Raw genomic sequence first — 25,485 nt, forward strand, 5'->3', positions numbered from 1 at the left:
TGCTGCAGGATTCTTCTCCACCAGCGGAGACCGAGCCTCGTTTGCTCGGTCGTTGTGGTGATGAATGGTTTCAGAAAGAAGTACAGCAGGAAGAGGCCTTGCACTGATGGAAGAGGTGAGGCGGCTCCATGTGAGATTCTGCAAAAGGATTAAGATTTGGCACCAGGCTGGGTTTCTATGCAGCCTCTTAGGCAGAGAGCCCCAGGAGAGGGAAGCAGAGTGTCAGCTGGGGTTTGCACACTCCCAGCCGGCCTTGAAGGGTGGTTGGCTCTCTCTCTCTCTCTCTCTCTCTCTCTCTCTCTCTCTCTCTCTCTCTCGTACCCAGATTTGCCTTATTAAAGGATGAATCTGGATGCTGAAGCTTTAAAGGAGACCAGGTAAGTGTTCTCATTATCTGACGTCCCCTAGGATTCTTAATGACTGGAATCAGGCTGATTGCTCCTTCCCTGGTGCAGTATTAGCCAAATATAATTCCTCTGAGACATTTTGCTGAGAAAACCAGCAAAGTTTCTTTCAATGTTGAGGAAGTTTCTAGAGTGTTTTAACCCATAAGGCTTCATTGGAGAGGTGCAAATTTCTTTCTGTGAAATCTCAGCCATGAGATTGCCATTCTCTTTTCTTTCTTTCTTTCTTTCTTTCTTTCTTTCTTTCTTTCTTTCTTTCTTTCTTTCTTTCTTTCTTTCTTTCTTTCTCTTTTCTTTCTGTCTATTTTGAAAAAAAAAAGATTCTGAGGGTTTGTGAGGTGTGTGTTTGGAGGGTTTTAATTTGCTTTCATCGATGCCTGCAGTGTGTTCTGTGTCATTTTGTTCAGTGAAAATGACTAATTCATTATGTTCTCTAGCAAACTAGTTTTTGAATAAGTTGCTGTTTTATGTAGACTTGATTTTTAATTCTCTTGTGGGTGTTTGGCAACTATGATATTGGTGAAGCCTAACCTGAAGTCTGAGCAGTTTTAAGACGAAAGACCCCCACTGACAAGCTTTTTGCAAACACCTCTGCTGGCTTGCCTCATCAAACTGATCGACAGGCTTTTGGATGTTCCAAGCACACTATGTTTTTTTTTTTTTTTTTCTTTCAAATTTTCAGTGTAAATATCAGTAGTTTGTGGAAAGAATGGTCTGATTGATCTGAGGAGTTAAGTTTTTTACCCATATGCATTAAAAGCTTTATAGATCTTCTTGGTGAGATTAGCTCAGTAATGGATCTTTACAAGAGTAGTTTTATGCTCAGCCCCAGCTCCATTCCAAATGCTGTTTCTTTTCTGTTTTTCAAAAAAAAAAAAAAAAAAAAAATCAGAAGTTAAAAATAACCCTAGTATAAAACTTGAAAACTGTTTTGTTTCTCTCTGTTTGGCTAATTTCGTTGCAAAGTGCTGTGTGCAAAGAACTTGAGTTATGAAAACTACTCTTACATCGGCTCACAGGAGTCTATCTGCAAACGTCCATAACTTTCTGTGAGAGAGTATGTTTTATGGCTGTAAGGATTAAAATGATCAGATAAGCACTCCTTTCTGCAGCCCTAGAAAAAGGGAAACAACCCTAAGGAAATAACTCGAGAAATTGTGTTCATTTTCTGACACAAGCTTGTGTCTAAAGTCGTGTGAAAAGAGGGTATTTGGTAGCTTGCAGTCTGGTGGGTGTGCAGGGTGACACGATAGGAGCAAATGTCTGTGGTCCAGTGCTTGGCAGAAAGAGGTAGGCACGTTTAACCATGTTAATTTACTGAAAATAAGTAGATGTTCTCGTTAAATGTAGAGGATCAATTACAGCTCTGGCTGTCTGTCTGTACATCCGTTTCTTTTTATTGTTTTTGTTTGATGAGTCTTTTTTAGTTCATGTAATCCTGTTTTTCTCATGAGAACCCAAGAAGCCATGTACTCTCTTGAATTTTACATTACTTAAGCATTTTAACCATTGTGAGTATTTTTATTTAATGGAGAGGCTGCCAGTGATAGTTTCGGGAATTTGGCGGGATGTCTGTAGATTTACATGTTAATCTGAGAAGAAGTGAGGACAGCTTTAATCTTTGGGGGAAAGAAAATTATTCCAAGAATTAAAACATGGAAACTTAATTGCGATGTGTCCAGTCTTCTTTATTATTTGAGAATCTAGTCTGAAAATGTTCTTCCTAACTAAGTGTTAAATAGACATGCTTTGAGTATGGAAGCCGGTGGTAAATCCTGATGTTGCTTTGTTTGCCATCAGACAGATAGTATCTTAAGAAATATCTTTAGTTCTCAATTATTTTTAGAAGACAAAAACAAAGCATAAATGTCTTGGAGTGTTGCTACATTCTCATTCTGTCTTCTCCCTTAGCTCTCCTTCTAGAGGTCAGGAAAGTGTCCAGGTAAAAAGGCTGAAGAACAATCGCCAGGAACACCCAAGGGTGGTAGCTCTCAGTTTCCTCTTTTCCTTCTTAATCCTTTCCTGGTGAAGGGTCTGTTTATTGTTTTATTTCTATTGAAATTGTAAGGCAGGCGCTGGACTGCAAAATAATACAACTAGAAAACAGGAACCCATAAAGAGTGTCTTCCATGGGACAGTCTTTGAGAGAGGTTTTTTTTGAGACAGGGTTTCTCTGTGGGTTCCTGGCTGTCCCGGAACTCACTCTGTAGGCCAGGCTGGCCTCGAACTCAGAAATCCACCTGCCTCTGCCTCCCGAGTGCTGGGATTAAAGGCGTGCGCCACCACGCCCTGCTGAGAGAGTTTTTGTAAAGACATAAACAGTACTTTTGAAAGGTATTTGTCCACCTTTAGTTTATATCAGCAACATGGCAGAGTCTCTTGAAACATCAGCTGCCTGGTTTTTGCCTCAAATGGATGGGGAAAAGAAAACATACATTGGTAGGGATTGATAGATTAGGTAGTTAGGTAGGTAGGTAGATAGATAGATAGATAGATAGATAGATAGATAGATAGATAGATAGATAGATAGACAGACAGACAGACAGACCTGTTGTCCATAGCCTCCATGAGAATGGTAGAACATGAGAGTCCTAGTGAGACCCAGAGACAGAGGAACAAAGAGAAGTCATTTGAGTTTCTCGGAAATTGAAGACTTTTCTTGAGGCAGATGACCAAGAAGCATAAAGAAGGCGAGGTCACGAAATAGATACTAGAGCAATGGGTACGCAACATTAGACAAATGCTAACAGAAACTATACAGTAGGTGGAAAGAGTCAAAAGTTAATGAAAATATTCCAGTAGAGGGGGGTTATGGGCCACCTGACCAGGATAATGAGATTGAGCTGAAACTAGAATCAGGCTGGCTGAGCTAGAAAATTAGGCCAATTAGTAATAATGAGGGTGTTTACTCACTTATAGATTTGCAAAACAACTCCCCAGGCTGAATTAGGGCGAATGATCATTTCCTGTGCTAATGATTTTACAGAACAAAAGCAAGAACAGCCTTCACGGAAGGTGCAGGGTATCTGTGTATGAACCACTGTGGTTTAATGAGATGCTGAATGGCGGGTTAACAGCTGAATGCTCAACAAGAACAGAAAGTCAAAATAGTGTGTGCACGGTGAAAGAGTAACTACAAAACCAACAGCAGATTTCAGTGAACCCTTGCCCAACTAAGAGGTCACCTGCCGTGCACCTATGGGGAGCAGAGATTAAGATGACATTAGAAAATCCGCTAGGCGTTTCTGATGAAGAACTAGATTCCTTTTCTAACCTTTTGTCCAGTAGAAAAATCAGCTCTTTGCTCAGTATGGTCTTTGTTCCAAGTCTCATGGGAAACCCCTATGTATCTTACTTTATTGAACCCTTTTTAACTCTGGAAGTAGGATTATTAGCTAGAATAATCGTCATTTATAGCTGTAACTCAACCTGGAGATGGTTCGCAAGAAAGGGGCATTTTGAAAAGAAATAAACAATTCAGATGATAAACCTGGGAAATCCAAGTAGGAAGTCCCCTGCCCCCAAAACTAATTTAAGGAGCATCCCTCGAGACATTGATATTGGAGCAGAACTAACATGAGGTCTTCTAGAGGAACTGACCTGGAGGAACCAGCTCCAATCCTTATGGAATCTTTGTAGAGGCAGAATACACATTGGAGGATGTATAAAGGAGCCAGGAGGCACCACAGATCTTTGCCCTTTTTCTGCAGACTCTGTCAAAATGAATGCCAATCTCAAATCTTCTTTAGAAGCAGAGATACCGGCTCAAGTTGCAGTCGATGTACAGAATGTTCTAGACCTAGCTGACAGACTGGATTTGAATAAATCACAAGGACAGGTTGGCCTTCATCCAAGAGTTATAAAGGAATTCCAGAGTGAATTCATGGGACTGTTGGTAAAAAGCAACTGATTTTTACCTTCACAATTCCAGCAACCCCTTCAGCCATAGTTGCTGAGTGAAAAAGTGCCTGGCTCCTTTTCTCTGGACATAAATTAGAGTGTGTGTGTAAAATATACTAGATGGAGTCATATATTTTAGATAGCAGTGGTTTTTAAATTCCCAAGCCCCATATTTCACCACGTTGGATGAGTTTGAGAACATTTCATTCTTGAAATTGCTGAGCGTTACCAGCCCCTTACAATCACATAGAATAAGCTTATTATAATTCAAGTGAACTGAGTAGCAGAAGCACAAAGAAGTGAATGGCCAGTAGTTGGTGCTTTGAGAAGTTATTCATCATTCGGGGCCACAAAGGGGAGAGGACTGCCGTGGTCTCAGAAGTGGATGTTCCCCATCACGTAAGTTATGAAACGGCATGTGGAAGAGTTGAAAGATCTCAGCATTTGAGCTCTCTGTAGTCAGGCCCTGCTTCCACTTGTCCCAGACCATCTCCTGGTCATTTCTACTCTATCTTAACTCTGCGGCCCAGGCGCTCTGTGTTCTGCTTTTCCTGTATGTGGTTCTAATTCTCTACTGCCTGTGGCCTGTTGTATACAGTAGGAGTAGTTGGGGAGGGTCCTACATGGAGTCAGTAAGTTTAAATGTTGTGCTGGGCAGGATAAAAGGTTCAGTGCAGGATGCTGGTTGCAGTCAAGAGCTAACAAGAGTAAACAGGAGCTGTGGCCCACACTCCCAAAGGTCACTCAATCATTTAACAGATATTTTTTTTTTTTGAGCTGGAAAAAAATGCATTGGGGTTATAAATATGAATGAGAAAGCCACTCTGAGAATGGGGAAATACATAAACAGTAGAGCAAGATATCTCAACCGCAGCACACGTGACATTTTGAGCCAAATAATTATGTGTTGAAGGGGCAGTCCATTATAGGATGTATAACATCTCTAGCCTGCACTTACTGCATGAGACTGGTGTCCCCCCACCCATAGATTTAACAACCAGAAATGTCTCCATTTTTGGGTCCTCTGCTGGGAAAACCACCCCTAACTGAGAACCACTGGAGTCAGCCATGTAGGTTGTCCATGTAGAAATGCACAAGCTGTGCATAGGACGTGCATCTGACATGCTTCTAACCCAGCTCAGGCATAGCTTGTCAGAGGAAGTCAGGACATGGGGGACACCTGCAGGGTGGGAAACCTTAGGGCCCTTTGGAGGAAAAAGTCAGCTAGGCTCGGGGACTTAGAGGGAAGGAGGGAGTCCTGGGCCAGCCTGGGGTGTTATTTTTAGGGATGGTGGACTGAGCTTTTTGAGCCCAATCTTACCTATCCCCAGTACACACTCAGAGCATCTAGCAGCAGGTTAGCCGTCTTCGGGAGTCACACAGGTAGACAAGGAGTGATGTACTACTGTTCTCAGTGCCTAAAGGGAAGAAATGACAGTTCAACCCTCTTCTTACTGAAGTTTCAATATAATTCTGACTAAATTAGCTACATGTTTTAGCTAAAATGTGGACTCTTAGTTAACTAAATGCAGTGAGACCAAGGTTCAAAACCTTGTTACCAATAACTTTGTCTTGGCTTAGTACAACTTGGGTCCCATTGCTGATGTGCACACATCGTTTTGGCAATGGCCAGTGGAAGCACCTTTTCTCTCTCCATTGCTCCCATAACTGACTCCTTATAGTGGTTCTCGACCTTCCTGATGCTGTGACCCTTTAACTCTTGTTGTGGTGATCCCCTCCCCCAACCATAAAACTATTTTTGTTGTTACTTCATAACTGTAATTTTGCTACTGATATGAATTATGGTGTAAATGTATGATAGGCAGGATGATCTTAGGTGACCCTAAAAGAGTCACAGCTCACAGGTTGGTAACCACTGGCTTGGGGGGTGATTGGTTTGGATTTCTGCTGGCAGAATCCTGTGTGCATGTGCACTTGCTGGTTCTGCCTGGAAGATCATGGAACAGTGACTGTCCCTTCTGGGCAGGTGCATCTTGTGTCTACCTGACAATCTTCTGTGATCCTTCCTGTGGGCTCCTCGGTTACTTCAGACTTTTCAACTCACGACAAGAAATAGCAAATGGCACTGGGTACTTGTTGTGTTCCAGCAGTGGACACGTATAGAAGAGGGAGGAGCAATAAAAGATAGGAGAAAGTGGATGAAATATACCTAAGATAATATTAGCTGATATGTTATAATATATTATAACATTGTAACATAATATTATAACATTGTAACATAATATTATAACATTGTAACATAATATAATGTAATATAATATAATGTAGTAACAGAATATATTGTATATTAGATATTATGGTATATTATACATATCATGTAATATATATTATGATACATATATGTAAATACTCTCAGAAAAATTCTGATCCAGCAGCAGCTCCTCACTTTATAGTAAGAACTATGTTTGACATCAAGTAACTAAGGGGTAGGTGCCGTTGGAAGCCCACCAATGTGTTGGACTCTGTAGCCACTCTGTAGTCGTTTCTTCTATTTATAAAGAAGAGTCATCCACCAAGACTAATGTGCCTGCTGAGTCCCATTTCCTCTGCATTAGGCCGAGGTCACCAGATATGTTGTCTGTCTACAAAGCAGGTCTGGACTTGGGAAACTGCCAGGAGTAATGGTGAGGAAATCCCCATGTGCTCTGGAGGCTTCAGGTGGTGTGGTGCATCTTTTCTGGTGCCATGACATCATTGCCTCCTTCTTGGCTTGCTTTGAGGACCCTCATTCCCCGTGTCCTCAGAGTTCTCCAAGCTTAGGAATCCAGGGCAGAGTTCTAAAGCTCAGGTTTCCGGGTTCCGTTGCCTTTCACTTACTGTTCGGTTTTGACTGTGTTGCTGACATATTTGCAACATGCTAAACCACTCATGAACCCCACTTGACCTTCACTGCATGTTGCCATGGGCATGAAATAGCATATTAGCTAGAAAGGCATGCCACAGAGGTGTGTAATGTACAGTTGGAAGGAGGTACCATCTCAGCAACAGGAAAAATAAAATAAAAAAAACCCTAGCAAGCACATGTTTGTTAGAGACTGGCTGACTCTGTGATTGAATGGATCTAATTTTCCCACCAGGCAAGCTGCTGGAAACTACAGTAAAGGGTGCTTTGTGACATTCTGAATGCTAGTATTATGGTTGATATATATATATATATATATATATATATATATATATATAGCAACCATATATAAAGTGTGTCTTTTATAAGGCTGTTGGGAGCAGGGCTCAATTACAGAGAACCTACCTATGTGCCTTTATTCCTAACCACCATAAACCATTAAAGAAACAAAACACAATTAAAAAAAATCTAGCCAATTAACTTTCTTCCTTTGATGATGAAACAGGGGATCAAAGGTATTGATAACTGGTTCTTATGTAAGCAGAGTGAAGCTAAAGGTGTTTGACACGCCAGTGAAGGCTCACTTGGACTGTGTATGTTGGAAAAAAGGCTCTCCAGCATACTTTTTCCTTTAGCTCTTCCAATCTCCTAGTCTAGATCTAGTCTCCCAGGAAAGCTTATCTCATCCTTAGAGGCTGGAAGGGAAATTTTTGAAAACCTGACAGTGTTGTTTTTCAGCCTTAAGTGGTTAGGAGACAGTAGTGGCCAGTTCAAGAGAGCAGACAGTGGTCCTGCTTGATGGAAGGACATCGGTCAGTTTGGAGCAGATGGATTGGCCAGGCGTGGCAGAGACTTAGGAGAGCTGCTGCCCAGCTCTCACCTGGATTCTTAGGAGGAAGACGACATTATGCCGCCAGCACATTCGACTTGGTTGAGAGTACAGGACGAGAGTCCAGAACAAGAGAGAAGACTTGCTTGGTGTTGCTTGGCAATCAGCATGTGTTTTGTTTTGAGCCAAGATCTCACCGTAGTCCAAGATGACTGCAATCCTCTTCAGACCACGTAGTCAAGTGTGGTTTTAATTCTGCACCCTCAATCTCCCAGGCACTGGGATTACAGGGCTGTGCTGTCGTGCCTGGATCTGTTCCTTTTAAATAGAAAGTCATTGTTGTGTAGCCTTTAAAGCATAAAAAAAAAAAAAAAAAAAAAAAAAATGGAGCCCATGTGCCCTTTACTTAGCTTCAGCATTTGCCAGTGTTAGCTTCTTGTTTCATCAGCCCCTACATGTCATTTCTGCTGGAGCACTTAAAACAAACTTCAGATTTTTATATCCTACTTTATATATAAATCCTGGCTTGGAATTGTTAGTACTCCTGCCTCGGTTTTGCATGTCAGTGGGATTACAGTGTGCACTGCCACACATGACTTGAAATTATCTTTCCTCTATTTTTTCTGTCCTGGCTTCTCAGTCATCATAGTTGATGCTGCTCAAGGTTCTAAGGAGAAATTTGAGTACTAGGCTACCTAAGAAAATTATAGAACCTAGTATGGCAGTCACAGCTATAATTCCAGCATTTGGGAGGTGAAGGCAGAATATCAGGAGTCCAGTGCCAGCTCTGGCTGTGTAGCAAGTTGGATTCTGCCCTGGACCACATGAGACTTTGCCTCAACAAACAAACAAACAAACAAACACTCCAATCCTAAAGACAATATTGAGTTTCCTTACCAGCACTGAGTCATGGTACAGCATGTATGATCCCATACCTAGCCATCTGAGAGATGCAGGGGAAGTGGAAATGTCTTTGCTCGTTCCTGTGGAGTTTGTCATGCAGTTGGAAGGAACTAACAGAAAAGAACAGATTCACCCAAGCGGTGCAGGCGGGAAGTCAGGTACAGCTCAAGGTCCGCTTGGCTCAAAGCCCAGCTTTGACATTTAACAGCTGCAGGGTCCTGAACAAGCTGCTCTGCACTGCTGAGCCTTGTTCCTCATTTTTAAAAGAGGGAGAAAAACTCTGCTGTCTTCAGGATTCTATGAAGAGCAGGAGTGTGGCCCTGACATTAGACACTGGAGCTGACAGGAGCCCCAAGAGAGCTGCTTTCTCCTGACAGTGTGTACCCAAAGTCACCAGCACGACTGAGTGTTCGTTCTGGGCTCATTCCGTTGGATACGTTGGCTCATTTGAGTTGTCTTCTCAGCAACTCTGTTTTATATGTCCACACACTGAGGCTCGGAGGATCAGTTTGTGCGTTATGACCTAGGCAGTGAGTTCGGAATCCAGCCTAGGCAGGTTTAGTCAGAGCCCAGTGCTCACACTTTAAACTGTTAGACTGTTTCGTCTCCCAATAGGTCAATAAGCCTCAATTTCCTTTTTAGGATAGTCTTTGTATCCTTGTAAATTGTTATCTGTTTGGTGGAATCATCAGGAAAATTAATAAAACATTTGCAGATAGTAAATGATCAAAAGTACTTGTTTTTATGATTGTCATAAATAATAAATTATAGGAATGATTAGACAGTCTGCAGACTTATTAAATTGTGCAGAGCCAAATAAAAATCTGACAAGAATGTGAAAAATAGTGAAATTAGCACATTCAAGCCTTTATGGCGAGGGAGGGAGGGTAGGACCCAGTAGTCCCCCACAGAGAGAGCAAAACTCATTCCCTTGGGAGGTTGGGGAGGGGTTCCACACTAGATCTCCTGATGATCCACTTAACATGGTGAGAGTATTTGAGTGGTCACAAAGAAAATGTATATGTCCCCGACCACTCTATGTCCTGACCCAGGTTCCCATACTCAGGGTAAGTCTCTGCACAGCCTCTGTGTGCTTCTGCGGTCTCAGATGTAGCTGGCCTTTGCACCTCATTGCTGATTCCCAGAGAAAGGGAGCTCATAAAGGACATGCATTTCAGGCATGTTTGTTGAAGTTCACAAGACAATGTAAGACCCCGGGCAGTACCAAGAGATGTCAAATGCTGGGAGTGACCAAATCCCGCCTCCCTCTTATGTCTCTCAGGATTACAGTCATCCCAACCCCTACCTCATAGGACAGCCAGGATCCTGGGGGAACCACTAAGACAGCAGGGTGAGTATGATTCAAGGGCACTCCTTCCACAAATCAGGACCCCCCGAGGAATGAAAGAAACGAACCAAGAGGAGGTGGGTTGCGTGTGCTCATCTGGTCCAGGTAGTTACTTCTGCTACTTGGATTTCCTTAAGAAGCTTTTCTCCAACTTCTTGAACCATTTGGTCTGAGGCGATGAAGCCTTTAGTGCTAGAACTTCTGACTGCTGTTTGGACTATTCCCCTTCCCCAGGAGTCAGGTGCTTCGCGCGTGGTATCCCACAGGCAGAAGAGATGTTCAAGGCCACTAACACCTTGTGGTGTGTTTGTTGTATGTGTTCTTTTCTCACGCCACATACAGGCTACTGGGAAGATGGGTGTGCGTGAAAATGGTCTGGGGCAAGGTAAATGAGTCATTTACTTAGCTAGGGAAGGTGTGAAATGTGTCTCATGAGAGGCTTCCCCTGTGGGATTGGGGGCTCAGAAGAAAGCACCTAGCGATTGTGACTTAACTTATAGTGACCAGAAAGAGAAAATAGCATGTGTAAGAATAAGCAACTGGCAAATACTCAGCCCTAATTGGACATCCAAATCACCTGCTCCAAGGCTTGGGGAACCTTCTTAAAGAGAGGGCAGAAACGGCGTGAGAGGAAGAGCAGCGTAGAACACTGTCTTCCAGGCCCTTCTTCTTGCTGGCTCTTCCACTCTCTGACTCAGCAGAGGTGACTGATTACCTGCATGAGAGTACGATCTTTTGGCAGTTAATGTTTGCTGGGGAAAGGAGGAACGTTTTCCCCAGTGTTGTAGCTGCCGGAAACTTGCTGTGCTCCTGTAAATAAGCCCCAACTCATACATCTGTAAGCAACTGTAATGACACTCACCGGGTCACAGAACAACAACAAAAAATCCAACAAGAAAGCAGAAGAGGGGAATGGTTAGGAAGATAAAGCGATCAATGCGAATGGAAGGGAGACACGAGAGGGCAATAAAGGCTAAGTACGGATAAATACATTATTATACGTGTATGAAAATGTCATAATGAAACTCAGTATTTGTATAATTAATATGTGTTAATGAAAAGTCACAACCCCTAGAAATGAGAGAAAAGAATGAACCCCTGATGTTGGGGCCCCACAGGGAGCTATTTCTGCAACGTTGTCAGGCTCTCAGAACTCGTCATAGAGGAGACAGCCTGGGAACATGGCCTTGGCTTGGTGATGAAATGGGGTCTGGGACAAATGACACAGAAGAAGCATCGCCAGGACTCTGTTGCCTGCTCACCCACCCTGTGTGAGCAGCTCATGGCTAGCTGGTGTACTTTCTCATGAATGAAACGAGGACTCCACAACAGACTTTTTGTCCTTCAGTTCTGTGGGTCTCTAAAATTATTTTTAAAGTTGAGGTGGGGGGGGGGAGAATCAAGTAACTACTGAGACCAGATTTCAGTCCTTATTAGGTTGTAGAATGGGAACAGAGACAGAACCTGGTATTGAGAAAGAATTCGGAGAAATATTTGAGAAGAGACAGCTTTGATATTGAGTAGGAAGACCTACAATTCTAGTCAGTGCCAAGCCCGAGCTACCAACAAACAAGACGTGAATCACAGGAGGCGTCTAGGGAAGGGGAGGAAAGTCCTTCCAGGAGCTAAAGGGCATTTGAAAACAAGCACCTGAGGCCTCTCCTGGGAGGGGGGAGTTGTTTGGGAGTGTGGGGATGATGAGTCACTGTCACAGGAGACTATGCCAAGGGGATGGTGGTGCCCAAGAGCTGAATCCCCTGAAAGTGTAGGCCAGGAAGATGAAGCATGGAGGTTGTTGCTCCCTGTTCTGGGTGGGGGCACTGGAGGAGGCTGGCTCTCCAGTCCAGAAGGCTAACTGAGAGGCACTGTGTAACCTGTAGCCACTGGGAAGAAGTGATGTGTGTGCATGTCTGTGTATGTCTCTGTGTGTGCACATGTATGTGTGGGTGTGTATGTCTGTGTGTGTACATGTCTCTGGGTGTGCATGTCTGTATGTGTTGGTTTATGACAGTTAACGTTTGTATGGAGCACTTGCCTAGAGTTACCTTGGCTAAGAGACAGAGTCACTTAGGATATCCCATGAACTGGCATTGAGTAGTGGTCCCTGAGAACTTCCAGAGTGGAGAACAGAATGGGTCTTCTCTCCTGTGACATGGAACACGAGCCAGATGCACAGTCAGGCACTGTCTCCCGGGTCACATAGCAGCAATCACAGCATCTGTTGTCCCAGACATCAGGCCAGGCCCATTAGCTGCCTGGTCACAGATCTCATCAAAACTCATCAAGACAGAACTATATATTTATCCCCATTTTGCTGTATATATTCCAGGGAGCCTAACTGCATTGAGACTCAAAACTAGTAGTAAATTGCAAAGATAAAGTTTCCTACCAAGTTTTCCAAGACCTCGTTCACATGACACAGTAAGAGTTCTTCCCCAGTTCACAGTAGGTGATCCCCTTGCCATACTTACAGTAATGCATTACTGTAATACAGTAAGGCAGAACATAGGAACTCCAAATACTATGGTTTTAAAACATTTACTTTAGTAAATATAAAAATGATATTTCTCTTATCTTTAATCTGCCTTTCTAATAACTCTGCTTGCCGTTGATCCTCCAGGGGAATTGTCTAGGCCCCTTGTGTCCCATGGGAAGACAAGGTGGTCCGACACGTTTAAGTCACCTACCCAAGGTCACACAGCTTGTTAGTTAGCAGAAGGGTCAAGGCCAGAATGGAAGAGCCAGTTTGACCCTCTCAGCTCTCCCGGCTGTCCCCACACTGTCACCCTGAGCCAGACCCCCCCAGCTCCTTTCCATAGTGCAAACATGAGAGCTTCCTTTGTCCCAGGGGCTATCCAGGAGAAAGAAAGAACGAGACAGAGCTGGCCAGAGTACCCACACACGGAGTCTTTTTCCACACCAAAGCCCTGGAATCTCTTCTGTGAATAATAGTGATCTACTCACACATACTTTAAAATAGCTTGTTTGTTTAGAAATTAAAAACAAAACAAAACAACAACAACAACAACAAAAACCAAAAAGGCAAAGGAAAAAAACCAGCAGAGGGGCAGATGGTAGTTTTTAGAAGAGTTGTCACTGGAGGTTTCTAAAAGCCAGTATAAAAACCAGCTGACAAACTTCCCAAGATCTCCCTGCAGCGCTTACAGCAGCCAGGGTGTACAAGTGTGCCCCTCTCCCCATCACACCGCTTTCTTGAGAATTCTTTTCAGTGCCTTGTTGTTGTCTAATCTCATGGACTCGGCGCTTGCCATCATCTCTACCTTATGAAAGGCAAACTGAGACTGAGTAAGGTCATGATACAGTACATGGCAAAGCTGGGCTTGAACCTCAGCTGCTTGCAGTGCTGCTTCTCATCATGGCTGCCTAACATGTGGTCCAAGCCAAGGGCAGAGGCTGCAGCCATTCAACCAGGCAGGCACTTGACTAAACAGGTCTGGATCCAGAGAAGATACTCAGAGGCCCCTTGTGAGATCCCTGTTTGAGATAAACAGCAACAGTACTTTTCTACTCTGCTAATCAAGATTCAAGAAATCGGCTGAAGTGACCCAAAGTCAAGCATATTATCCCTTCCAGGGCCATGTCCTCAACCCCATGTACACACACACACACACACACACACACACACACACACACACACACACTAAGACACACTATACCTCACACATGCAAAACAGCTAAGAATAAGATGAGTTCAAATAACTCAAGCCAACAGTTGGTTGAAATTACAGACTCCAAGGCCAGTGGGCTCAGTGCCATGGTATTCTGATCCATCTCTGCCAGCAGACTGGTATCTCCCTTTTAGAAGAGAAGAGGCATTTCGTGTTCAGCCATAGTTACAGGAGGCTTTTCAGTGTCAGTTCCTTTTGGCCCTCTCTAGTAAAAGTGAAGAGCTAGCTAATCTTTGCCTTTCTTAATGCATAGCCTTCCTTGATGGGCTGACAATTGTCATTTGAGAGAATTCATGTATGATTGCTTAGCTGCCTTGTGTTGTCCATAGCAACTAAGATTTATTTTATAAACACATACACAACAGCCACTCTACAGCAGGCACTGCTGCCCGAAATAATGTGCAAATAGCCTCCAGCCTTCTCCTCCCAACCCTCAGGGGAGATTGAGATGAGGGCTTCTGAGTAGCTTACATGAAGCCACCTCGTTGGCCAGTTGAAGCAACAGGCTTAGGATTCAGGTAGCCGGACTCCCGTGCGTTCCTGAAGAGCAGTGGAGAGTTTCAATTTCTTCTACCATAGAGTTCATTGTCTCTAGGCTGGAGTTTTCTCACACAGACACTGAGCCTGCAGTTCATGCATCCTGTGACCTTGGGGACAAGAAAGAACCCAACTAAACCACAGCAAGCTTTGGGAAATGAGTCAGAGACCATTTCTGTTGATGATTTATTTTGTAAGGGAGATTCATCCAGTGAATGAACACGTGGGCCGTGGCTGCCTGTAGCTTCCGTTTGCCAGCCCGATGCCTTGAGATATTTTGCTTGATACTCTGGGACATTTCCTTTCAATACCCGCAAATTCATATATTAGCATTTATGCCTTCAGCCCCGCTTCTGCATCTGGGGCTGTGGACTCAACTGCACTTCATCTCTTGTGCGTCTGACCCCTTATGCTAAAAATAAAGGTGGGATGAGTGTGTGGGTTTCGCATAGGACAGATGGAGGTTTTACTGGAGGAGTGTGGTTTACGCTTTACAACAGCTGCATGTATGGAGCAAAATCGTTCCAGTGACCTATTTTCAGATCTTGACACATACATTTGGCTAAAAATTCAGCATGCACTTTCTCAAGAAGGAAGCGAATATAAACAACCTCATACATTACCCCCGTACATCGGAATCCTGCGTTGTTAATGGTTTCTCTTTGCCCTGCCATATAGTATCCTGGCCAGGAGAATGGAAGTCCCTTTCTAGTCTTTGTGGTGATGGGGACTGTCGGAAGTGACCCCGCTGACCCTCTCATTTTTGCCAGAGGTATCTAAAGTTTCAGTTCCCCAGTGTCTCTCAAGGCAGTGGTGCTGAGGATGGGACCTGAAGCAGGTCACCTGATTCAGGCCAGTTGAGGTGGGTAATGTTTGGTGAACTGTGAAATGCTGGTGTGTAGAGGCTCCTCAGCACCTGTCTTGTCTCCTCCAGCCTCATCTCCTGCCCAGACACCAGTGCCCTGCTTTTGACCTCACCCCATAGACCTCTGGTATGAGCTTCAGGCTTGGATTCCCTGTGTATTGGTACCTCACCACTGTACCTCCGAACAGTGTGGTAACTGCTGGTCTCCAGGCACACCCACAAAACGATTGCTGAACACATTTTCCTAGTGTCCCCCCCCCCCTCCCAACCACTGTGGTTACCTTAGTCCTTCTCAAAAATTCTGCTGTTATCTCCACTTTGTTCATCAATCGATCCCAGCCACGTAGAATGATCTCTGTTGCTTGGAAGGCACATAGCATCTACCGAGTGAATGAAAGTCTCTCATTTCCTGCTGCATTGCTCAGTTCCCTTCTTTAGCATCAAGGTCAAGGATGTCACTGTGTTACTGTGTTCTTTCATAATTTGTGGCAGTTTCCAGTGATTTGTTTTGTTGTTGTTTACACACACACACACACACACACACACACACACACACACACTTGTGTTCTTGGCTTGTCCTCTCATTTTCAGACTACTTTTCTTTTCCATGGCTGCATCAGATCAGCAGTGTCCCCTGTTTTCATTTCCTGTCCTATATTTCTTCTCTCTCCTTTCCTCTTTCCCTGCAAACCCTCCCTCCCCCCTCCTTTTTTTCCCCCGAGACAGGGTTTCTCTGTGTAGCCCTGGCTGTCCTGGAACTCACTCTGTAGACCAGGCTGGCCTCGAACTCAGAAATCTGCCTGCCTTTGCCTCCCAAGTGCTGGGATTAAAGGCGTGCACCACCACTGTTCAGCCCCCCTCTTGCTCCCTCTTCCTTTCCCCTTTCTTCTTCCTCTCCCTCCCTCCCTTCCTCCCTCCCTCCTCCCTCTTTCCTTCCTTCCTTAAACAAAACCATAATGTAGAACTAGTATTCATACTGAGAGAACTTGATTCTGCACAGAGGAGCACATGCTATGAGCACCTGGCTGGGGTGGTATTTTACACGGTAGCAGTTCAAGTAGGTGCTTGCAATGCCAATGTTTTTCTGTGTTGGTAAAGATGGGTCCCGCCTTTCATCCTTTATTTAGAGCACAAAAATAGGTGGAATTGATAAAGGAACAAAGGATTATGGTGACAGGTAAGGTTAAATAGGGACCTTCTTTCTCCTTGAAACACTTTTGCTATATAGGCTAGGGCAACTTTAAATTCAGGACCTTCATGCCTCAAGTACTGTGATTCAGGCATCTATCCCATGCTCATCTTGAGGTGGTAAGAATGCTTGAAGTCTTCATTGTTTGTGTTGAGGTCTTGAACCACCCATGCTTCAAGCCCCAGACACTATGAAGATTTTAGGAGGAAGAAGGGGATATTGCATGCTGGTCTTTTCATCTCTTTGAACTGGGCTCTCTCTCCTTCTATCCCTGTTAAGTGGATTTCATATGACAGCTCCCTTAGGGAGGAAAGTTCTTTTTCTTCTTTTTTTTAAATCTACAAATTAGCATTAAAAATACAAATACAAAAAAATGCATTAAAAAAGTCTATAAAGCAGCATTAGTCAAAGACACTGGTTGGTCACTTTCCAGGGTTGTCATTGTCTCTGTGTGTAATGTTTTCATGGAGCTGCAAGGCATTCCAGAGAGTGTTTCAACCTCTGTAGTTGCTGCTGGTAGGACATCCATGCTGTGCCTCCCCCTGTTGTTCCTGACAGTCTGTTCCCAGCTCTTGACTTAGAGAGGATGTTTGACTCCTATCATAATGTCTGCCCTGATCCCCTACTTGGGCATCTGCCTGCTCCTCTTCACTCCCATTACTACCAGATCAGTGATGGTGGATGGTGTGTCTTCCTTGTCTACACCTGAGCTGACATCACAGAGCACAGGGTGTAGTTCCCAATCACCTATTAGAGCGAACCCCTTGTATGCATTAGCCTTTAGAGAATCGGGTTGCCTCTTTTTGTATTGCCTTGCAAGAACAGCATCATTTGTTGTCTCATTAGATGGTTGCAGTTGAAATATGGAAATATCTGGGACATCCATATCCAATAGGCTCACAGAATCACAGGCAAGCAGAACCCGGGTCGCTTGCTCCTTATCTTGCGGTTGCCTTCTGCTTTTGATTTGTGTCTAGGGTGTGCTGTTTTGCTTTGATTAGGTACAAACTTGTGTCCCCTGAGAATGAGTCAGGAAAGAAAAAAAAAAACCTAACTTCTCCTTTGAGATTTGTAACAAGGTGCTGAAACATGACAAAAACTCTCTGGGTGTTGGTGAAAAGAACTTTGGCTTACTCTTGGCTCAAATTTCTGAGTTGATCTCAACAAACAAATGGTATTTGTTAAAGTCAATGCATTCCTACAGATCAAAGTAAACGCATATGCTCGGGAGACTGTGATAAAAAATAAACAGATAAAATTTGAGAAATTAGCTACTTGAATGAACAGAAAATAGACTGTTTTAAAGAAAGGCGTTTTAAATGAAAGCCTCTGCCTTCGTGACCTGCACACCCTGCCATCTTAAGGACATGCTAGTCTTGTTTCTCTTTGCCAAAAATCACAAGACCTTCCATTCTTGTTCTCATGCTCTATCCAGAAAGTCCTGAGATGTTTTTTTGTTTTTTCCTGGCTCCTTTGATGTCCCTTAGTTTGATACACGGGGAGCTGTGGATGCCATGGGCTTTTACGTTGGAACAGAACTAGAGTCAGGGGGACCTTTCACACAGACTTTAAGGTTCTGTAGGATCTGTTGGAAAGTCCTAAGTGCCTTTGAGAATTAAGTCAGGAGAAGACGGCTCAGTGGATGAAAGCTGTTGCTGCACAAGCTGGAGGACTTCCCTTCAAATGTCCTTGAGAATGGGACATGGAGAAAAGCTGATTAGCACATTGTATGGAAAAAGCAGAACATAAGTTTTATATATCACCTCCACCGTGTACAAATGCAGGATTGGAGATATTAGCTGGTATCTTTTTTTTTTATTTAATTTTATTTTTAATTAATGTTTTACATTCCATATTCCATTCCCTCCCCCCCCTCCATCCACCCTCTGTCTGCTCTACATCACACACCTCCTCCCCAACCCATCCCATCTCCACGTGGATGCCCCCTCCCCTCACCCCACCTGGTCTCTAAACTCCCTGGGTCCTCTAGTCTCTTGAGGGTTAGGTACATTATCTCTGAATGAACACAACCCCAGAAGTCCTATACTGTATGTGTGTTGGGGGCCTCATATCAGCTGGTGTATATTAGCTGGTATCTTTTACCCATCTTTATTTTTTAACTTTTCTGTAATGATCGTGAATTTTGATCATTAGATAAGGTGTGCATTGAAAGTAAAAGTATCATCTTTGCTGGTAATTTTCAGTTCCGTTTTTCATGCTGCCTCTGGCCCTTGACACTTCTCTAGCAATGGTGCTTTTTAACCTTGGCTAGCTGAGGGAGCACCTTTATGCACTGCAGGTTGCTTAGCCTCTTATGTAATGTACACACAGCTTAGCTTCTATGTCATGAGATGTCCATGACTTGTCCTCAATCGTGACAACCCAAAATTTCTCCACACAGCACAAGTGTCCTCTGAGGCGATTCTTTGTTTGGGAACTACTATTCTGGAATCATGTACTGATACATTCTAAAGTGCACAACCCTGGGAACCCCCCATAAGGTAGCAGGGACTGGTGTTTGCACAATAATGAAGTCTCCGAAAATCTGCATTCATTCACTTGCCCATAGATGGCTTCTTCACCAGAGAGAGGTATTTGGTCTGAGAAAGACGTGGCAGTAGGTAGCATTAGCCCTTCCCTCTGCAGGGTGGAATTCCCTAGGAAGAATTCAACTGCATGTAAGCAAAAGTCCGAGGCACTAGCAGTACTGTTCACAAGAAGGAGGTGGATGCTGAATTCCCAGCCTGAGAGGAGAATGAAAGCGGAAGGGCCATTGACTAGACACTGTGGAGCCTGAACCAGAGAACTAAAGCTCCTTACATTCCTGCTGTCCGGGAGCAGGCTTGTCCTCAGAGCCGGGGGCAGCTCTCAGCTTGTGGGTGGAAGAAGCTGGACCTCAGGTGAGGAGATGGATGAGTGGTAGCTGGAAAACACTTGTAATGCCTCATGGGGGCCTGGATTAAGATGGAGATGTAGATACCTGGTGTGGAAGGGAAGACAGAGAGAGAGAGAGAGGACGTTCCTCCAGGAGAGATCTGGAGAAGTGAGTGGTACTTTCAAAATGATCAGTAGGGGAGAAGGCTTCGAGCACTTGATAGTTCCTGAATGACGTATTTGTGATCGGCCGTGTGCATAGAGGCTTGTGATTGTCGGTTGCTTTTATGACGCTATTACCGATACTATCTCTGATTTATATGGTTCCTCATCCAGGGACAAAACTCTAATCCTGAGAATTTTTTTTTTTCTTATGGGAAAATATATCTTGCTTTATTGCAATGTCCTTTATGATAAACTTTCCAGAAATAATGTGTGGAAAAAGACTCCCTCTGCTATTGGAGTTTGATTTCTCTACGTATGTGTTTTCATGCCCTTGTCTTCCTCCATAGCCAATGGCTAATTTATTTTCATCCTCTGCTAGATTTAATAAAGCTTGAAATATTTTTTTTTCAAAATAATGTGTAGAGTACAAGAAATATGAATAGAGGATTATCAAGATAATGGTTCATTCATATAATATATAGTTTATAAAATAAATTATTACATGTATTTTATGAAATAAATTATTTGGTTAAGTTGAATGATATAAAATTTCCATTTCATATGTTAAACCAGGCAAGCAGCAGCAATTTCACATGGCCCAGCCAAATACTAATGTTGGCTATAAAGAAAATTTTTGTGAAGTGAATATTCTATTTTTTTTTTTATTGCTTTAATTTTTTTCAGAAGTTCCTTTCCCTGAAGACAGAGTCAAAAACTTTGGCCGAGCATCATGTTGGGCATGGCTGGAATTCAACACATTATTTTTGCTTAGAATCTTGTTTCCATTGGAACAAGAGTTCTCAACCCTGGCTGCTCAGAGAATCCCTGGGGAACATTCAGAATACTGATCCTACCCTGGCTGATAAGTCAGTCCTCTGGGGTTGCTATGTGGTGGGGCAGGGCTCAGCCCTGTCCGGCTTTGCTCCGAAGGTGGCACAATGCTGCAGCCAGGCTTGAGAACTGCTGTACTAGGGTTCTGCTTCTACACTACTTCTCTATACCACCTCACCCCCTGACCTATTCCTCTGTTGTACTTTGACCTCAAAAGACCCAAAGACAAAATATGTAAAATCAGCGTAACTTGGTTAGCTCCTGTTTTGGTTTTCATTCAACAGAATATTGATTGTGTAGCTATTAGGAGTTTGATCCCATGGCTGGGTATTTTTGGGAAATCATGATAGCCTAGAGAAAAGTTTGGCCTCCCTAAAAAGCCAGGCCATTATGCAAGATATCCAGAGACAAATCTATAGAGGTAGAATGCAGATTAGTTGGCTGTGTTGGGCTGGTGTGAATGGCTGAGGGGTGGGGAAATATGGGTAATTGCAACGGTCTGTGTTGTATGGGGATGGTTGCTCAAGTCTTTGAATATATTAAATACCATTGATTTGTATACTTTAAGTGAGTGGATTGTATGGAATGTTAATTATATATTATGAACGCTCCTACTTTTTTAAAGCCAAAAGCTATCTTTTCTGGGAAGTCCAAGGACCAAATAAGTGACTTAGGAACAGCAAAGGAGATGCTGTGTGTAGTAATCCATTCCTTTTGAGAGTGGCGGAGCTTAGAGCACATAGTCACTAAAGCCAAAAAAAAAAGTACATTCCCACTTGGAGAAATCTATTACTGCCACCTATATTTCAAATAGATCCTGAGCGTTCCGAGGGATAGGAGTTCCTAGAAGGCATGGAGGTTCTAAAGTGAGACAAGGACAGGAATTTTCTAGGCGCTTACTGCCCTAGGCACTTTAGTAATCTCCATTGCTCATTGCACAGCCACCTCCATTATACCAAACTGAAGTGAACCAGAGGGACCTGGCCCAAAGTCATGGTGTAGGCTAAGTGGTGGCATGTGGAGCACCTTAAAGGGGGGGGGGGGAGGACTCTGATGGGAGTGTAAAGATGAGCATGTGACGTGACTGTAGACAAGGAAGTGTGAGCATGCCAGAGGAACAGACAGTACAAAACAGCAGGCTTGGCTCAGTTAATAGTGAAAGATGTGGCCACAGGGTGCCCAGAGAAGGCTTCCAAGCTCTCCTGACTAGTCTAAAGGTCCCCAGTACATCTCTAAGGACAGCTGGATCAAAGCAGGGCATCAGCGGGCCATGCCCAGTATTCTTAGTGTGCAGACATGTACCTACCTAAACAAGTGTTTGTCTGGATCTGTTTCAATATCTCATCTGGTATGGGCATAATCACAGGACCTGCCATCTGGCTCCATGGCATGACCTCCGGGGGACAGCCACCAGACAGGAAGTCCCAGTATCCTGAGGCGGTTACAAAGTCTCCTTAGGAGACTCCTTATGATTCTTCAGTCCTTGTGGTGGCAAAGCCATGGCTGAGGGGAACATCTGAAAAAAGGACCAAATGCTCAGAACACTTAACATCCAGTGAGTTTTGTGGGGGTGGGGAGATGGGGAGAAGAGCCTGTTTCCACCGCCCTGTTTCCACCACCCCAAAGAGGAGCAAACAGTTTAGTTGTTCCCTTCCTTCTTCATGGGATACCTACCCTAGAAATGGGGTAGGGGCGAGGACCGAGGAGTTTGTGTCCATCTAGAGTCTCAGGCTGACGGCCTGGTTTGTGATCAGCTCCTGAATGTCAGTCTCGGTGGTTTTTAATCCCTGTGAACTCAGTCCCCTCCACTCTCTTAGCTTGCTCTATCACAAGCCAGTTCATTCATGAGATTCCCCCCCACCCCCCGCCTCGGCCTCTCTTCCTGTTCTGACCTTCTGTCCTCCTCAGAAGGACAGAAAAGCCTCAATTCCTCATTTGTAGCACAGGATTATTGTCTCCACGTCACCTCCACTCTAGACTCCACAGAGAATCTATTCTTCACCTATTCATTTTCCTCTGGACCTAACCCTGGTCAATCCCATTATACCCCAGTCTCACTAGTTTACCCTTTCGGTCACTGCCCTTCCTCCTAGTGAGGTCAGCCTGTTCCGCTCTTTGACCTGCTCTGAACTCCTGGTGCCCTAGCTGCCCTAAACCTCTCCCTTCTCACTTATTACCTCCTGTTTGTCCCTCTGACCTGCCTACCTCACCACCTCGGTCTTGAAAGAGGTGTGAAACCAAACAAGTGTGAGTCACAGATTAATGTTTCTTGAGGCAGGGATGAATGAAGGGCGATAATTAGAAGGATGTCCAACCCCCCACGCCCTCACCCCCAGTGTGAGCAGCAGGTGTCCCTGAAGCACAGCAGTGTCCAATGTGCTGCTTGTCATTGCTGCTTGTCATCTCTTCTTCCTCCGCCTCTGCTTCCCTCCAGCCTGGAAAGTTCAGGAGCTCATTTAGCCTCTTCCTTGTTGTACCTGCAGCCTTGTGTCTTTACATTCTGTCCCATGTCTGAAACAGAGATAATAACTACGATCATTTTCACACAGGAATGGGAGCTCTGATTGATTTTTTTTTTTTTTTAGACGTGTGAAAAGGACACAGATCACAGGCAGGTAAAGATTGCCAACTTGACTCTGGCGTTCTGAGTGGTGTGCTCAAGCAGACGTGTAGAAGCAGTAATGGTAGAACTTGTTGGATTAAACTGGTGGAGCTCCTAATTTAGCCAGCCTGAGACAGCTTCATCCTTTTTGCCTAAGTGAGACTGCATTTGCACGGCTTCAAAGTGATGAATTGAGAAAGAACAATTCTGGGGAGGAGAGGTGGATATCAAAAGAAAGAGCCCTTGGCATTACCCCTGCACAGTTTCCCAAAGCTAGTATTCCAAATGTTTGCCTCTGTTCCCTATTCTGTAGTCTGTCACCTTTACCCCTGAGACACAAATAAGGAACAGAGATGTGTTTATTCCTGTATCCCCCCCCACACCATCCCAAATGCCCAAATCAAGCTCTTTTGCTAACTACTACATGCTCATGAAGTGAATGGTCAAGCAGGAACCAAGGTTGGAGTTCTTGTAGAGAACTTTGAATGAAGAAAGTATATGAGGGTTATCTTCCCTGTGAAACAAAAGCTGGTTCCCCCTTGGGCTTTTAGCGATGGCTAAACCCTCCAGCTGAACTATCTTTGCCTCTAAAACACCATCGGTTGTTAACTCAGTGCAGCTTCTGAATTACTGAGATTTAAGCGGAAATGTAACACAATAAAAAGCAGAACAAACCCAAAATACAAAACAACCTGTATTCCAGGCTCGGCACTGTGTGGTCATTGCTTCTAACCCACTCTACTCAGAGGAAGTCTCAGTGGCTCACTCAGCACAGGAACTCATACCAAAGGTTGGCTCTCTCTGCACTGACTTTGTTTGCTCCCTCCCCGCCTTTGGCATGCTGGCTGCGACCAGTAACCACAGCCAGATGGCACAAGCCAGCTAAAATCCAAGGAATATTTCATGAGTTCCAACTGTACGCAGTATAATATGCTGTATCACTGGATCGGCGAAGGCATAAAGAGAAGTCCTTGGCTTACCCACAAGAAGCAATAGCACTGAGTTGGCCATGTTTAAAATTCATCCTATAAAATCCTATAAAAGCACACCCGCATGTTCTCCTCTACAGCCTCTCAGGAAACATGACAACACGTAACTAGTTAGGTTTCCCTTGAAGCAAAGGACAATAGTATTTTAATTTATTGCAAGAAATTCAAAGAATCTGGAGACAAAGAAACTCTTAAGTCTGCTTTGTACACATTCGAGTTTCACAACATTATTTTTTACACCAAACACTGTCGCCTGATTCTTTCAACAAAAGACCTCTTTGTTTTGATAGCTAAGGAAAACCTTAAACTCACTAAGACAACAGGGCAGGCTTTTAAAATTACAAAATGTAAGAGCTAAAATGCTGTATTTGGGGAATGTTACGTTAGAAAAATATTTAAGTTTTGTTAATTATTGAGCAGTTTGATTTTTTTTTTTTTAAAAAAAGTTCTAGTCGGTTTTAGGGCTTTGTAGGGCATTTTCTTTGTACGCGTTAAGCCTATGGGGGTCTTTGGAGGGTGGCCATATCTTTCTCATCTGACTTCCTCGTGAGGACAGATGATTCGAGAGATAATAACTTTCCCATACCCTCATGTCCCGTCAAGGCCAAGTATGTTGCTTTTGACCGTTGACCCCTCAGTATATCAGTCCTGAGCTCATGTGCTCACACGCACCCTTGAGCTGAGAACCTCTGTGACTGATAGGGTAGAGGCATGCCTTGAAGGCAGAGTCTCCAACTCATTCTTACCAACTACAGCATCATCGTATTGTCCCACCCACCACCACCACCCTTATTATTATTGTTGTTGTTGTTCTCCAATACTTTCGAAACTCCTTGGAGATTTCTCTTTCCACTGATATCTTCCAAAGGTAGACGAGTGCCCATTGCTTTTCCAGTTTATACCTTTAACTAAGGGGGGCCAGGGAGAGCCCTGAGTCCCTCCTCTCCCTGTGGGGTGTCTCCGGAATTTTTTATTCACTGTTAGTGCAAATGAGGTCATCTCTAGCTCAAGCCTGGTAGCCAATAGGCACACTGCATTTTGTACTTTCTTACTGTGTGTGTGTGTGTGTGTGTGCGCGCGCGCGTGTGTGTATGGGTGATGGTGGTGACGGTGGTGGTGGTGGTGGTGGTGGTGGTGGTGTGTATGTACAAAACATATAAAGAAACTGTAAAGTTCTAAGAAGTCTTAGCTCCATTCCATCAGTGCCTCAACAGCAGAGCCTGTGTCTTGTGTGCATTTTTCTGTACCCAGCCTTGTGCTGAAAGGTGACGGGAGTCTTGTTTAGAAAATATTTGCCAAAACCTGTGCAAATCCAAAATATACCTAGTTTCTGGAAAGAGGAGAATTGTGCACATAGTCTCATTCATTGCCAGAGCCATTAACAATTGCTAGCTGCTGGGAGAGGGAAAGACAGCTTTAGTAAGTGTGTAGCTCATTGCAAGTCAACTCTGCTCTAGTGAAAGGCCACTCACCCAAGATTATTTGGGCAGCACAAAT

The 25,485-nt window shown here is 43.9% G+C and overlaps 1 protein-coding gene across 4 annotated transcripts in view; it reads left to right on the forward strand.

The window, feature by feature from the left end:
- Positions 1-25,485, forward strand: part of Plce1 (phospholipase C epsilon 1) — a 300,309-nt gene that overhangs the window by 95,203 nt on the left and 179,621 nt on the right. Inside the window, exon 1 of one of the 4 annotated variants that reach the window (XM_029538635.1) lies at positions 65-115. The exons of the other annotated variants lie outside the window; for them this stretch is intronic. Within the exon in view, the coding sequence (XP_029394495.1) occupies positions 65-115 (51 nt within the window). Of the gene's footprint in view, positions 1-64; positions 116-25,485 lie in introns of those variants that run through there. 4 annotated transcript variants of the gene reach the window in all.

This window comes from Mus pahari, chromosome 1 (assembly GCF_900095145.1).
Source record: "Mus pahari chromosome 1, PAHARI_EIJ_v1.1, whole genome shotgun sequence".
NCBI classification, from domain to species: Eukaryota; Metazoa; Chordata; class Mammalia; order Rodentia; family Muridae; genus Mus; species Mus pahari.